This window comes from Drosophila novamexicana, unplaced genomic scaffold (assembly GCF_003285875.2).
Source record: "Drosophila novamexicana strain 15010-1031.04,08,12 unplaced genomic scaffold, DnovRS2.1 tig00004554-arrow-pilon, whole genome shotgun sequence".
Taxonomy (NCBI): Eukaryota; Metazoa; Arthropoda; class Insecta; order Diptera; family Drosophilidae; genus Drosophila; species Drosophila novamexicana.
Window position 1 is genome coordinate 2,934,553 of NW_020825051.1, and position 17,141 is coordinate 2,951,693.

The window sequence follows — 17,141 nt, forward strand, 5'->3', positions numbered from 1 at the left end:
CATTTAAACAAATTAAAAATCGATGGGTTAAAAAAAGTTGTGGACCCAAAACCGGTTCGTTTGTAAAGTCAACCTTTCTTGATGATTTTTTTGTATATCTTGGCTAAATAATGTCCGATTTTGGAATTTTATACCATTTGGGACTCGTAAGGATCAGTACTATCGATTGGCATCAAAGAAATGAAAATCTAAATTTTGACCCAAATTGGCCAAAATGGCAAGGGGTTACATCACGTTTTTTATCAAAATCGGGGTCGGTTCGAAAATAAAAACTTTTTTGATGATTTTTCTGTAATATCTCGGGTAAATAACGTCTGATTTTGAAATATTATACCTTTTTGAATTCGTATGGATGCCTACTACCAAGTGGCATTTAAATAAGTAAAAAATCGATGGGTTAAAAAAAGTTGTGGACCCAAAACCGGTTCGTTTGTAAAGTCAACCTTTCTTGATGATTTTTTTGTATATCTTGGCTAAATAATGTCCGATTTTGGAATTTTATACCATTTGGGACTCGTAAGGATCAGTACTATCGATTGGCATCAAAGAAATGAAAATCTAAATTTTGACCCAAATTGGCCAAAATGGCAAGGGGTTACATCACGTTTTTTATCAAAATCGGGGTCGGTTCGAAAATAAAAACTTTTTTGATGATTTTTCTGTAATATCTCGGGTAAATAACGTCTGATTTTGAAATATTATACCTTTTTGAATTCGTATGGATCCCTACTACCAATTGGCATTTAAACAAATTAAAAATCGATGGGTTAAAAAAAGTTGTGGACCCAAAACCGGTTCGTTTGTAAAGTCAACCTTTCTTGATGATTTTTTTGTATATCTTGGCTAAATAATGTCCGATTTTGGAATTTTATACCATTTGGGACTCGTAAGGATCAGTACTATCGATTGGCATCAAAGAAATGAAAATCTAAATTTTGACCCAAATTGGCCAAAATGGCAAGGGGTTACATCACGTTTTTTATCAAAATCGGGGTCGGTTCGAAAATAAAAACTTTTTTGATGATTTTTCTGTAATATCTCGGGTAAATAACGTCTGATTTTGAAATATTATACCTTTTTGAATTCGTATGGATCCCTACTATCAATTGGCATTTAAATAAATTAAAAATCGATGGGTTAAAAAAAGTTGTGGACCCAAAACCGGTTCGTTTGTAAAGTCAACCTTTCTTGATGATTTTTTTGTATATCTTGGCTAAATAATGTCCGATTTTGGAATTTTATACCATTTGGGACTCGTAAGGATCAGTACTATCGATTGGCATCAAAGAAATGAAAATCTAAATTTTGACCCAAATTGGCCAAAATGGCAAGGGGTTACATCACGTTTTTTATCAAAATCGGGGTCGGTTCGAAAATAAAAACTTTTTTGATGATTTTTCTGTAATATCTCGGGTAAATAACGTCTGATTTTGAAATATTATACCTTTTTGAATTCGTATGGATCCCTACTATCAATTGGCATTTAAACAAATTAAAAATCGATGGGTTAAAAAAAGTTGTGGACCCAAAACCGATTCGTTTGTAAAGTCAACCTTTCTTGATGATTTTTTGTATATCTTGGCTAAATAATGTCCGATTTTGGAATTTTATACCATTTGGGACTCGTAAGGATCAGTACTATCGATTGGCATCAAAGAAATGAAAATCTAAATTTTGACCCAAATTGGCCAAAATGGCAAGGGGTTACATCACGTTTTTTATCAAAATCGGGGTCGGTTCGAAAATAAAAACTTTTTTGATGATTTTCTGTAATATCTCGGGTAAATAACGTCTGATTTTGAAATATTATACCTTTTTGAATTCGTATGGATCCCTACTATCAATTGGCATTTAAACAAATTAAAAATCGATGGGTTAAAAAAAGTTGTGGACCCAAAACCGGTTCGTTTGTAAAGTCAACCTTTCTTGATGATTTTTTTGTATATCTTGGCTAAATAATGTCCGATTTTGGAATTTTATACCATTTGGGACTCGTAAGGATCAGTACTATCGATTGGCATCAAAGAAATGAAAATCTAAATTTTGACCCAAATTGGCCAAAATGGCAAGGGGTTACATCACGTTTTTTATCAAAATCGGGGTCGGTTCGAAAATAAAAACTTTTTTGATGATTTTTCTGTAATATCTCGGGTAAATAACGTCTGATTTTGAAATATTATACCTTTTTGAATTCGTATGGATGCCTACTACCAATTGGCATTTAAATAAGTAAAAAATCGATGGGTTAAAAAAAGTTGTGGACCCAAAACCGGTTCGTTTGTAAAGTCAACCTTTCTTGATGATTTTTTTGTATATCTTGGCTAAATAATGTCCGATTTTGGAATTTTATACCATTTGGGACTCGTAAGGATCAGTACTATCGATTGGCATCAAAGAAATGAAAATCTAAATTTTGACCCAAATTGGCCAAAATGGCAAGGGGTTACATCACGTTTTTTATCAAAATCGGGGTCGGTTCGAAAATAAAAACTTTTTTGATGATTTTTCTGTAATATCTCGGGTAAACAACGTCTGATTTTGAAATATTATACCTTTTTGAATTCGTATGGATCCCTACTATCAATTGGCATTTAAATAAATTAAAAATCGATGGGTTAAAAAAAGTTGTGGACCCAAAACCGGTTCGTTTGTAAAGTCAACCTTTCTTGATGATTTTTTTGTATATCTTGGCTAAATAATGTCCGATTTTGGAATTTTATACCATTTGGGACTCGTAAGGATCAGTACTATCGATTGGCATCAAAAAAATGAAAATCTAAATTTTGACCCAAATTGGCCAAAATGGCAAGGCATCACGTTTTTTAACAAAATCGGGGTCGGTTCGAAAATAAAAACTTTTTTGATGATTTTTCTGTAATATCTCGGGTAAATAACGTCTGATTTTGAAATATTATACCTTTTTGAATTCGTATGGATGCCTACTACCAATTGGCATTTTAATAAATTAAAAATCGATGGGTTAAAAAAAGTTGTGGACCCAAAACCGATTCGTTTGTAAAGTCAACCTTTCTTGATGATTTTTTTGTATATCTTGGCTAAATAATGTCCGATTTTGGAATTTTATACCATTTGGGACTCGTAAGGATCAGTACTATCGATTGGCATCAAAGAAATGAAAATCTAAATTTTGACCCAAATTGGCCAAAATGACACGTTTTTTATCAAAATCGGGGTCGGTTCGAAAATAAAAACTTTTTTGATGATTTTTCTGTAATATCTCGGGTAAATAACGTCTGATTTTGAAATATTATACCTTTTTGAATTCGTATGGATCCCTACTATCAATTGGCATTTAAACTAAAAATCGATGGGTTAAAAAAAGTTGTGGACCCAAAACCGATTCGTTTGTAAAGTCAACCTTTCTTGATGATATTTTTGTATATCTTGGCTAAATAATGTCCGATTTTGGAATTTTATACCATTTGGGACTCGTAAGGATCAGTACTATCGATTGGCATCAAAAAAATGAAAATCTAAATGTTGACCCAAATTGTTCAAAATGGCAAGGCATCACGTTTTTCAACAAAATCGGGGTCGGTTCGAAAATAAAAACTTTTTTGATGATTTTTCTGTAATATCTCGGGTAAATAACGTCTGATTTTGAAATATTATACCTTTTTGAATTCGTATGGATGCCTACTACCAATTGGCATTTAAACAAATTAAAAATCGATGGGTTAAAAAAAGTTGTGGACCCAAAACCGATTCGTTTGTAAAGTCAACCTTTCTTGATGATTTTTTTGTATATCTTGGCTAAATAATGTCCGATTTTGGAATTTTATACCATTTGGGACTCGTAAGGATCAGTACTATCGATTGGCATCAAAGAAATGAAAATCTAAATTTTGACCCGAATTGGCCAAAATGGCAAGGGGTTACATCACGTTTTTTATCAAAATCGGGGTCGGTTCGAAAATAAAAACTTTTTTGATGATTTTTCTGTAATATCTCGGGTAAATAACGTCTGATTTTGAAATATTATACCTTTTTGAATTCGTATGGATCCCTACTATCAATTGGCATTTAAACAAATTAAAAATCGATGGGTTAAAAAAAGTTGTGGACCCAAAACCGATTCGTTTGTAAAGTCAACCTTTCTTGATGATTTTTTTGTATATCTTGGCTAAATAATGTCCGATTTTGGAATTTTATACCATTTTGGACTCGTACGGATCAGTACTATCGATTGGCATCAAAGAAATGAAAATCTAAATTTTGACCCAAATTGGCCAAAATGGCAAGGGGTTACTTGGTGATTTTCACGAATTCTATGTTTTCCCTAATAGAAATTCTAGAGCTTTCCAATCCCAGACGTGTTACTTATCAGTATCACTTGCCGTTTTAACAGTTGCAACTAATTGGTTCTCATGCTCTTTATGGGTTACACTTTTAATAACAAGAAACAGTCAATGCTAAGAGGAATCTTGGCAATTTATGTGGTTACAGATCGGGCAGCAATTTCACCAGCTTCAACTGAGTGTCCAACTGTTGTTGTGCGGCCAAATCATGAATGAAGGCTCTTCGGTGGTGTAGGCCTGCCCCAAATTGTGTGTGCGAGCGGCTCGTATGGAACGCAATGCAATTACTTATCACAGTATGCAGTCAGTTGTATAAGACGGGCATAACGGGGGGGACCTGACTATGGCCAATGACCTGGCAAAATGGCAGTGAAATTACTTCACAGTACGGCTTAAACCTATGAGTATGCAAATGCAATGTGTCTAGGTGCCGTGCCGTGGACACGACTATTACCTGTCACATTGTCAGGTGATTGCGAAATTGTTGCGTTACGCCAGCGCCCAGCGACCATTGCCCATTGTACATTGCCCATTGGGAGATTTGGCCTTAAATTTGTGGGAAACATCAACTGCAACTAAGTGCCGGCCATTGATGAGGGGTCCCCAGTTGGAAACGTGACTCGAACGTGACGTTTGTGCAAACAGGAAGATTCAACTGACAGCAGCCGCGGCAGCCGCAGCCGCAACAGTTGGCGCTCTTGGGACACCACCAACCGAGTACCAAGTCCAACTCACTGTCACAGCTACAGACAGACAAGAGTTAATACAGTTCAGCTCGAGCTAAAGTTGTAGCTGTAACTGTAGCTGTTGCTGTTGCTCTTGCTGGAATCGCAGTTGGAGCTATAGTTGACTTGATTGCCGGCGACGTTGCTGGTGGTCAAGGCAAAAGGCAAAGACCGATGCCCAAATCCAAAGCCAAAACCAAAACGGTATTCGCCAAATTACTCGTACTTAAACGTTTGTTATTGTTGTTGTTGTTGTTATTGCTGTTATGGCTGCTCTTGCCCATGACTTTGTATGCGTTGAGCCAAGGCGTTTCGCCCAGTTTGGGACTTTATCAGCGTTTACATCATAGGCCACAATATGCCACGGCTTTCAAATCAAATTCGCATTGTCATAATTTACAATTGCGCTCTGGCTAACTCCGATGCGTAGGCCGAGCTCAGGCCATGTCCGATGCAGTCGGGACAAAAGCCGTGTAATTGATGAAAGTCTCAGATCGCTATTAATGTCATCGATAACAACATTCTAGCTGGCCGTTAGCAGTGAGCGGCAATGCGATGAGGGGCCCACACCGGAGCACATCTGCATCTGGTGGTTACAGTGGTTCTGATGGTTCTGGTGGGTCGGGCTTTGTGGCTTACAAGCTCATAAACATTGGCGACACAAATCAAAACATGTCACAAACAGTTGCTACGCCTCAAAAATTCTTGGAAAGCTTTTTACTTCCTGGTGCCAACTGTCAACATGTCTGGGGACAGGGCACACCAGCTCTGTGCGCCTGCAGCCCTTTGGCTGATTTATGAGCCGCGTCAATTGCGCTGAGGCCCAAGTAGCTAGCCAAACAATTACCCAGTCATAAACGTGCCCATTAACCGACAAACAATTTTAAGAACTTTGCATCTTTTCGCATAACCCATTTACAATATGGCATGATTTGTGCATGAGAAAGCGCACTACACATCTACCCATAAAACAAACACAAACACAATGCCTGCCATATGCCATATAGAATAATCAGATGTCCTGCTTAAGGTTCGCTCATATGCTCAGTAAACTGGGCAACGCCTTAAATCGTCTTAAGTAAACACTTTAGCCTTAATGCCGGATCATTGTACAAACGTGGCTTATCGAAAGAAAGCCTTTTAATAACTCATATACATAATGTGTGTGTGTGTGTGTGTCTGCCAGCCATAACATAATCACTAAATCAAAACTTCAGACATGAGAAATATGAAAATTGAAAAACCGTTTCAGCGGGGCCAAGCCTCAAGTAGAACTTGCCGGATTCCAGGAAATTTGTAAGCCAACAGCAGTAACAACAACAGCAATAAACGGATATGTTAAGCACGCCGAAGATGAAATGCCCTTAAAGATATATAGCTTAGAAGTAGTTTTGTATATAAGCTACATTTCTAACTGATGTGCTATATAATATAATAGCTTGATTTGACCTTTTTACATAAGTTAAAAGAATAGCCTCGTTATCAGTGCAGATATAAAAAATAACTTTATTTCTTTATTTTATTTATTATATTGTAGCCCGATTCACTCGAATGCGACATAAGCATCGCCTGCAATAGAAAGACAAACCTATATAAAATTTCATGACAATAGTTTTAAAACTGAGAGAAAAGTTGGCGTAGAAACAAACAGATGGGCTGACAGTATAGGCACGATATATGTATATACATTCTTTATGGGGTCAGGTCAGAGATGGCTCCTTCTATGCGTTACACGCTTAGTAACAAACTAATAGGACCCTCAACAAGGGTATAACAACAACAGTAACAACAACGCGAACAGCTCCATTGATGCAGCATATCTCTGAGTGGAGGCTGACGTGCGGAGCTGCAACCGAAATGGCCCGAAGCGCGATACTCAACACTTCAAACAAGTTTTTGACACCGAAAACTGATTTGCTTGGAATAAGGGAAAAAGGGAAAACATTTTTATATTGGCCATTTCAATTATCTTAATGCACTTTAATATGCCAGGGCCAGATGAGAACGTTTTTACCGTTCTCTGACGCACCTCATTCTCGCGGTCTCTCTTTCTCCCTCCCTCTCTCTCTCTCTCTGTCTATCTGTCTCTCTCGCTCTCTGTGTATGTGATTGTGATTATCAGCTAATAAGGCATCAATAAATTTTGGTAAGCAGCAACAGCAACAGCGGCAGCAGCCGAAAATGCCATGGGGTCTCGGGATCGCCTCGAGATGTTGCCGCTGATTGCGCCACGCAGATTGCAATTAATTTGCAATAACTTTTGATAAATGCTCAAGTGTTGCCTGTTGTTTAACCATTTTATTTTTTAGTATGCAGGAACGTGGAATTAACATCGCCAGATAAAAAATTGACGCGATAAACAGCCAGAGATAGCACGTAGGAACAACCGTTAGTTACGTACATTTATAAGCCCTTAGTGACTATATAATGAAACCTAGTCATAATTTACGAAAACAATTAAGACATGGCGAAGAAAATTAACAAATCCTCTCTTAATATAATTGAAAACCGCAACCAACTGCGCAATATTCTGTTAAAAACTGCTAAAAACGACATGAAAACTTTGTTCTTGATGCATCTAATTCGGTCACACGAAAACTGGGATTTTCAATCTGTGACTTTAGAAAATAAAGAGTTTACCAATTAAAAGATGTTGTGGCTATGAGTTTTTTGAAACGGAAAACAGTTTGGTAATTGTACCTCTGAAAATGTGGCAAATGTGGGCTTTCGCATTACACAGATATAATTATATCTAATGTTTGAAGGCTCTAGCTTCGTTCTCTTCTTTACTTTTTACCCTAGCAGAGTTCTCTTCTTTACTTTACGTGCAGAGTAAGTATTTATTGTTGTAGGCAATTATTTCTTCTCTTCGTAACAAAACATAGCTCTGGAACCATTGAATAATAAATAAATAAATTCAGTAACTTCCGTTTCTTAATACAGCTTTTACCAATCATAATGCAAAGTCAACACTTTCCGTATATCAAATACTTGTATTCTTGTGGAGGCGCTATTATCTTAGAGAGATTTCTTTTAAAAGCAGCTCATTGACAGAGTTAATGTTACAATATACTAAAATGTTTTTCTTATATATTCAAAGCGGCAGAAAGCTAACACAACGTCGCAGCTGTAATAATAATATTCTATATTATACGAAATACTAACCTTTATGGGCATTCACTCTCTCCCTTTGCATCATCCTGGGTTTGCCTGAAGCCCAGTAAGAGCAGCATTCGCGACTCTGGTGGTCCATTGGCATCAAGAAATCCTGACGGCTTAAGAACATTGGTGGGCATCGCATCCTTTATGAATATGACAAGATTTTCAAACTTAATAGATAGATACGTCATCTTTATGCAATGGATTAAAGAAGCTATTAATGGTTTTAATGAATATTATTTAATTATATAATTATGTAAATGAATTGGATAAATATTCACAGTATGAAAGTTACAACAAATAACTTGCTTGAATTGTATCAGTTACAAAAGAACTCTTAGTTAAAGCTTTGACAAACAGATTGTATAATAGTACTCTGCGCACATATATCTGTGCATGCCACAGAAAAAATATCTTAAAGAGAATCTAAAAAATAAAATGAAAAAGCCCCAAAGGCTATATCATTTTATTAACTTACCATCAAATTTTATGTGCAGCCGCTAAGAAAAATGCCGAACGATCAGCATAAAAATCGCATGCGACGAATTTGCCATTGACGTTGAAGTTGCAGCATTGTGGGAATGTTGAAAATTTGAAAAATGTCATCAATAAGCGAAAAGTTAATAAAAAATAATTAATTTAAGCGAGCAGCGCAGCAACAGTTGCAAGCTGGCCAACAAACAGCTGAAGAGCTTCGGGGACCTCGCGAGCTGGGCGGGTCTATCCGCACACATTGACGCTGCAAGCGCATTTAAATTGAATAAAAGTTGCTGAAAAGCCAAACTCGAACCAGGAGACCCACTGACAACGCCTCAAACGTGGCACAGCGGCAACTGTGGCCGCTGTTGCTGCTGCCGTTATGCGCTTAACATCTTGGCATCCAATCAATTAGTTTTTATGCGCTTCATTGCCAAGCGCTGGTTATTCCCGGCCCGTCCCGTCCCGGCCAGACCTGGCCAAGCCTCTGGCCCCGTCTATACAGTTGCTGGCTGCAGTCGGGCTACAGGCCAAGTCGTCAGCAGTGTCAGCAACAAATTGGCGAAGGGACAACGACAACGACAACGACGACAACAACGACGACGACTACGACAACGACAACTCGCAGCTGGCAACCAGCAGCTTTTGCCGTCAGCGTCTACTAAAATGTAATGCGCCATACTTTCTCAAAATATATCGAGAGCTGGATGCGATGTGAGCCCAGGGAACGCGACAGCCGAGAAATGTATTCAAATAGCTTTCAAATGCCAGCGAAATGTGCGCAACTTTGCGGTTTTCAACGATTGACAAATCAATTTGGGGTTGACTCCGACTCCGACTTCGGCTCTGGCTCTGGGCTTGGATTTGGGTTTGGGGCTTTTGTTTGCACAAAGTGCAACACCTGCTGGTGGTTCGGTGTTGATTTTTGCCCGCTGAAGGCCAAGAATACCCGCTAGCTGACACCTAAACAGCCGAGCCAGTCACGTCGATCACAGGCCATTGAACACTTGGCAAATAAATATATGCGCATTGCTTTTGGGGCAGAGCGGGTAGAGGCAGCAGCACGGCCAGCAGATCGACGACAAGCTGCATAAATGCATGAGGATGGGCTCCAGCGCAGACAACTGCATTTGTGTTTAGCTCCGAGAACTGCCAATGATGGTGTTTGCATATATTTTGGCCAAGTCATTGCCGCTTGTTGTTGCCATTTGTAGGCTGCTGCATTGTTGTCGTTGTCCAAACACAACTGAAGTGTTAAAAACATTCCCATGTCAGGTATTAGCAATATAAGTTAACCCCCTTGACGGGTACTCCGCCACGTATTTATAAGATACAAACAGTACAAAGTCAAGGTTGGGCAAATAGAAAAGTTTGCTGATTGCAACAAAGTGGTTGCGACTTGATATTACCCAAGACAGCCGCCTAATTAGCTTGCCATAACTCTTAAGTTGTCATCATTGTTATCATCATCGTAAATCCCTTTTTCCAATATTCTTTAGTCAAAATCGGTACTATATAAACTGAGGAGTATTGCCTGTTTTTTGTTAGTTGGTCTTCATTATGGCAATTCAACTTAAGTGGCAGCTTATCCTCTTGGCCCTATTACTCTTTTATTGGTCTCATGTGGAAGCTCGATACACACGACCGCAACGCATTATAAATGGCTCTAAGGCAAAAGCGCAACAGTTTCCTTACCAAGTATTTTTTGACGTTCTTAACAATTCGAAATGGATCCCACAATGTGGAGGCGTTATAATCTCAGAGAGAACTGTGCTCACAGCAGCTCATTGCTTTGAAGATGGCATGTAAGTCAAGTGCAATATATATTTTTAAAAATTTTCCTATTTCTAACCATTTATATTAAAAGCGACTCAATCAAGCTATACTTCGGAGCTGTTAATAGAAAAAATTCCAGCGAAACGGGACAGCAACGTTTGATAGTGCATAGGGAAAATATTTTTATAAACGAAGGGTACGAATTTAATCAAACCCTTAACGATATTGCCGTAATAAATCTGCCAGCTGAGATACAATTTGATGAATTTATTCAACCAGTTGGATTGCCGAGTCCAAACCAAGTTATTGACAACCTAGAGGGTATGACGTCTGGCTTTGGCCACACTCAAGGTATGTCCACATAACCTAAAGCCAAATATATATTCACCATCAACAATTTCAATAGCACCAAAAGAGGGAATAGGAAACCTTTCAGACCACCTAATGTACTTAAAAGTGAGAATACTACCAAACAAGGTGTGCAAGCCCATACTGCACAAGTATGATCCTGCAAGATTCTTCCCATCATCTTGGGTCTGTATTGCACCCAATAAATCTACGCCATGCAATGGCGACTCTGGTGGACCGTTGGTTATCAAAAATGCCAACGGTACCAATACCTTAGTAGGCCTTACTTCATTCGGAATGGATACAATTTGCTCGCTCAAGAGGCCAGCAGTTTACACGCGAGTCTCATCATATTTGGAATGGATTCAAAGCGCTATCTACTAAATTGTAGTTAAATGATATACAATAAATACAGACTCATCTGAGTTATTGACATCTAATAAAATGTATGTAAATTGATGGGGAGTGGCCTGGTCTGGCAGACTAGGGATAATTGTGAGGGCCGGAATAGAACTCCGTAGGTCGAGCTAAAATAAAAACCTTTTATCGCGACTCAGCGAAATTGTTGTGTTAATTGAGTTGTTGTCAGCCTTTGTTGCATTTGTTGTTGTAATTGCTGTGTTCAGCTGTTGTAGTATGTCTCCTGCCTTCGCCCGTTTGCAATTCCACAGCAATTAGTGTTGCCTGTGTACACTGTCAGCTATTTCTCAGCAGATTTTCAAGTTGCCAGCATCCGTTTTGTCCTGCTCCAGCTCCTTGGCCACTGTTTTATCACGCTTTCCCTCTTCACGTGGCGCTCACGAGGAATCATGAGTCACAGAAACTGCCATTGCTCCCCTGACATGCTGACTAATATGCTGTATTATCTCTTATGTTAAAAAAATCGAAACTGAACTGAAGTTAAGCAAGTAAGACCAAGGATAAGACAAACGATGAGAAACTTGAATACTCTTGCCAAACTGCATTATCATGCAGTGTGAATTTATCAATGTTCTGTCCGAATAAGGAATATGACTCTATTTAAATGAATTAAAACAAAGCTTGTAACAATATTATTATAACAATTACAAATTTCAGCTATTCCTTGTATTAATTTAGTTGAATAGATAAACGACAAAAATAGCCTTTTAGAAGTATTGGAGATTATTGAATTAATTTCATTTCATAAAGTTATTATCGTAAAACGAATTGCAATCCATTTCAAGTTATTTCATTGAGTTATTATTTTGATAAATATTACAATATAGCATTAGCCTTATTATTTTACCAATTACAATTTGTATGAATACCACAATTAGTTTAAATAATGTATATAAACTGAGAATTTACTGTAAGAATCGAAAAGGTAACACCTATAAGCATAAAACTACATTTTGACAGTAAACTTTTCGAAAGTACTCAAACTTCTCTTAATTATTTATTTAAATAATATTTATATAGCACAAAAAAAGATAGTTTTCTATAAGAGACAGCAATACCTTAGGCACAAGATGATACATAATGTAGGAATAGATTTTAAACTTTAATTTACGGATGTTGCTGGAGAGTGCCGTGAGAGTATAGAAAAAACGCATGGTGCACACGCCCAAAAACTTGCAATAGAAAAAAGCCTAAGCAAATATCCAGGCAAGCACAAACAGTCAGAGCAACCACAACAACAACAACAACAGCAGCAACAGCAACAACTGCAACTGCTGCAACAACAAACGTTTTGTGTCACAAAATATTTGAATGTAAAGTGCGCGGCTCGACTGCGACTTGGTTGCTGTCTCTATTCCTTGGCAGCCGGTGCAAGTGCCTGGGCAGGCTGACGTGCGCCTGTGCGACCAGGTAACGAAGCACCCGCGCCCGCTCCGGTTCCCTCTCCTGCGCCCGCTCCCATGTCTGCACCCGCGTCCAATGGGTCGGCTCACTAATTGGTCACGACAGCAGCAAGCGTTGAGTTTTTGAAAAGCGAAAAGTAAAATCCATTGAATTTGGCAACGCTCCAACGTTGCGATTCTGTTGGCCAGGCCAGCTGAAACCTTCAATTTTGGTAGCTAGACGGGCAAAACAAAGCCAGCCGCCCCTGCCCCTGCCCCCGCCCCCGCCCACTCTCCACGTCTTTCCCCTCCAGCAGTCGCCTGATGGGGTCTTAAAGTTTAACGTCGCAATTGATTTTAGTCGTCAGTTTTGTTGGCTTTTGATTTTGTTGTTGTTATTGTTGTTGTTGTTTTTGTTGCTGCTGTTGTTGTTGCACCGATGGCGCAAAACTTAATGCATTTAACATTAAACTATTCGATTATTTTTCGTCGTTTATTTGGCAAATTTATAAGCGACTGCATTTCAGTTTTATTATAGAATATAAATTTGAATGCATTTTTAATCAGAGTTTTATGTTCGGCTCAATTTTAAATTATTATTCAAACTGTTATTAATTTCAATGCTTATTGTTATTTAATAATTCACAATGGATGGCGCAATGCTTGTTAAGAATTGAGAAAACGTTGCTGTGTCTTATAGGAAAGATACAACAAATATTACCCTTTATTTGGTCTTGGAGTTTTTGGAGCTTACTTCATATATTTTTAAGCTAAACTACTTCCTGAGTGGAACCCCAACTCTCGCTCCTCATTTGGCAAGGCCCATTAACCACTCTGTCTGTTGTAAATGTAATTTTGGCATTATTTATTGGCTCGTTTGTTGCTGTTGCAGCAACAATAATCAAAATTTCGGCAGCCGCCAACGGCAAATGTTTAAAAGAAACAAAAACAAAAAAACAACGCAGACAACGTCATTCATCAAATAAAATTTACTTAATGAAATTAATAAATAAATTATGATATAAATCTTGTACAGTCGCCGTATGAACGCCGCCGCCAATGTTACAGCAGCACCAGCAGCAACAGCAGCAGCAGCAACATTTTTATTAAAAGCTCTAAATTATTGGCAGTCGCATGCAACGGCGGCAACAAAGCAATCGAGGCTGGTCAACTGGCGGACGAGGCAACAACCAGACACATGGGCAGCCCGCCAAGCGGACCCATGGACAGCCAAGTGCCTGGCCTGGCCACATTAACGAGCAAATGTCAATTTCGCAGCAATCTTTTTGCAATTTTTGTGTTTTTTAGTTAATAATTTTTGCTGTCCAGCTGTCGGCAACGGCAACGACGTCAGCGATGCGCGTGCGCAGAGGCAACAGCAACGACAGCACCTGAACTTACGTAATGTGCTAAAATACTTAAGACTTGCTTAAATTAAGTTAATATATGATTTTTTTAAATAATTTTAATTGAGTTTTTGTCGCTTTACTGAGGGTAGTTACGTTACGATGAGTCAGATATTTTGTACATAGATAGATGTACATATAGATATTGATATAGATGTGGATAAAGATATAGATGTAGATATAGATATAGAAAATAATAAATACTTACATGATTCCTTGAGCTAATGTTAGAGTATTATAGATTCGTACTCCAATCGAAGTTTTCTGTTGGTCAGTTGATAAAATTTTGAATTACCGACGTTTTTCAAATATTTTTGTTGTATTTTTTGCAATATTTGTTGGCACTAAAATGTGTCAAATATTGACAATTTATATAAGTAATGCACATAGAAGCATAGGTAGGCGCCCACAGGGGCAGAGCTGGAAGGTAGCCTAGGCGAGAGACTGGCAAGAAATATGAGTTAAACGCGTTTTTTAGGTCGATGCAATTTTTTGTTGTTTCTGTAGTTGTTGCCGTTGTTGTTGTGTATATGTTGTTCGTATTGCTGCATTGCAATTTTGATTGCCGTTGTTTGTTAGTGTACTGTTGCCGGTTGTTGTTGCTGTTGCCGCTGTAAACAGGAGATTGTTATTTGCAACCCGCTGTGCGTACACCGCAAACTGGACAACTTAATTTGGCTAAAGTCGCTTGTTAGTGTTGCCCGTTTGTGTTGTTGTTGTTGATGTTGCTGTTGCTTTGCTTGCTGTTGCGGTTGTGGTTTGGCCTGTGATTGCCGCTGTTGTTGTTGTTGTTGTTGTTGCTGCTGCGGCTTCTGCTGCCTGCAATATGTGCTCAGCATCGCATCACTGTGGCACATATGAATGCAGTCTGTGAATAAAGATGAAGAAATCTCCCGCCTGCAGCTCTGCAGTTGTCAAAATGGCAATGGACAAGTTTATTTTATTTCCCTGCTGTTGTTGCTGTTGCTGTTGCTGTTATGAAAACGGCAACAATTAGAGGAACACGTAGTTATAAATGTTTGCAGAACAACGCAATGCAGGCCTTGACTTTCTACGCCGTTAGAAGCATGGGAATTTTTATTAGCAATATTTCCAATCGCTTTTCATAGCTACTATCCACTTGCTTACTTAGTTCTGTGCCTTCTTATTACCTTAATAGCACTAACTAACGTGATTTTTTAAGCTGCTCAGCCCTGATCCTCTGGCATCCTTTGAACAGAACGGTTTTTTATTTTTTTTATTTTTTATTTTCTACCCACTTAATTGCTCACGTCTTTGATTAATTTGTTGACTTTCTTAGCTTAATAATTGCCAAGCGAGAAAAATAAAAACGGAGGCGAGTCCAGCACAAAAACAAATCCCCAACTGCATTGCGGCGACATTTTGCCATTTGCCACGCCAAGTGCTGCAGCAACTGCAGCTGCAACAACAACTGGAAAGTTGTCGCGTCACATGCAACAAACGACATTTATCATGTTAACCTTTGAAGTGCATTTGTCTAGACGTCTTCAACGAGAATTGTTGCTGTTGTTGTTGCGTTGTTGTTGTTGTTGATGTTGCACTGCCGTTTTCTGCTGCGGCTGCCGCTGGTGCCGGCAGTTATGACAGCAAACGGCATAAAAAATCACGGAATAACATCAGAAAGCAACAAGGAATCATAATAATTTGTAATAAATTAACGCCTCGTGTGTGCGCTGCGACAGGCAACAACAGCAACAACACCTACCACAGGCGGCATCGGGTCTAGCGCAAGGATTAAAACACGCCCAGGCCGTGGCACAGGCCTGGCAGCAATGCCTCTCCGTCATCTTCATTAAGTCAAGGCGCGTTGTTGTTGTCGAGTGCAAAGTCAACCCGCCAGACGGCCGTACATATTGCACATATGCACACACACACGCACGCACACACAGGCACACACAGGTGCCCATTGCCCAACTCCCTCTGGCCCATATCCTTTTGTCTAATTTCACGCTGTCGTCTCTCATCAAAGCCTGACGCGCGTCCCCGGCGAGTAATTCATCATTTCGCGTGACGTACTCGCCTCCAGCTCCAAGCAGCAGCTCCTTGGCACACACAACACACTCGCACACACATACACACGGAGCACATAAATTCTCAAGTGCTAAATGGATTTTTTTATATCGCCAACGTTGGGACTTTTGAGTTGCCTCCAACTTCTGGCAAATGGCGTGACAATCGACAACGCGACAGCTGAAGTCAGGCAGCGCAGTCGCAGTCGCAGTCGCAGTTCCAGCCATGTGCCATGTAGTCCTCCTTCTCTCCGCATCCTCGCCAGCAGTGCAGTCGTTAGCTGCTAATTATTCAAATTAATTGTTTAGCTCGAAAGACACGCGCACGCGCAGCTCAAATGCCAATCAAAGGCGACAGTTGTTGGCCAGGCCAAAATTGGCAGCTAAGTTGTTTAGTTGCAGCAGTTGTTGTTCCTGTTGTTGTTCCTCGTCTTGTTGTTGCCTTAACGAGCTGCATTTAAAAGTTGCTCCTCGCCGGAAAATAAAAACCCTTTGGTGACCACTCGGCATGGCATTTTCTAGTATTTTTAATTGAGTTGTTTTTTTTTTTTTTTTTTTTTGGGTGTCTGCCGAGTTTGTATGTTAATTTTGTATTACATGCAGCAATTATTGCTCACAGCCCGGGGGAAAGTACTCAACAGTGTTTAGAGCAGTGTGAGGGGTGTAGGGGATTTGCTTTCGAAACTGCCAAACAAATAGAAATGCAATTTGAATGCAAAGTTGAGTTTTAACAGTTTTGTAGTTTTGCGACTTGTTCGACACAGCTCCAATTCAGGTCGACTCGAATGCCATTTGGTAGGTTGGTAAAAGCCCGTCACAAGGCACAAAACTGGCAGTAGATATGACAGCCAGACAACTCAGCTCTACTGCTGCTGCTGCTATTATACTGCCAGCTAATTGCCTAAAATGGGCGTTGGTTTAAGGTGAAGTTTTTCTAATAAAAGCTGCCAGTTAGGATTAGCACATATATCGATTTCTGCACAGGTTCAACAATTAGGCAGGTTCTTAAGTTTTTGGTGCGCCTTTGCTTAACTCGTGAGAAGCTGCGCAAGTTTGCCAGCAGCAGCATAATTCCTGAAATTAAGTTGTTTTTTCACAT

The 17,141-nt window shown here is 39.2% G+C and overlaps 1 protein-coding gene across 1 annotated transcript; it reads left to right on the forward strand.

The window, feature by feature from the left end:
- The first annotated feature begins 10,240 nt into the window (after positions 1–10,240).
- Positions 10,241–11,188, forward strand: LOC115769465 (chymotrypsin-1-like). The gene is made up of 3 exons (XM_030714279.1): positions 10,241–10,485; positions 10,548–10,807; positions 10,863–11,188. Exons 1-3 carry the CDS (start codon positions 10,241–10,243, stop codon positions 11,186–11,188), a joined length of 831 nt encoding a protein of 276 aa, XP_030570139.1.
- The last annotated feature ends 5,953 nt before the right edge of the window (positions 11,189–17,141 follow it).

What these genes read in the sequence shown, in the direction of transcription:
- LOC115769465 (XM_030714279.1), top strand. Translation starts at nt 10,241, where the DNA reads ATGGCAATTCAACTTAAGTGGCAGCTTATCCTCTTGGCCCTATTACTC. An exon ending in CATTGCTTTGAAGATGGCAT is followed by an intron (nt 10,486 to 10,547) that starts GTAAGTCAAGTG and finishes TTATATTAAAAG; the next exon opens with CGACTCAATCAAGCTATACT. An exon ending in TGGCTTTGGCCACACTCAAG is followed by an intron (nt 10,808 to 10,862) that starts GTATGTCCACAT and finishes CAATTTCAATAG; the next exon opens with CACCAAAAGAGGGAATAGGA.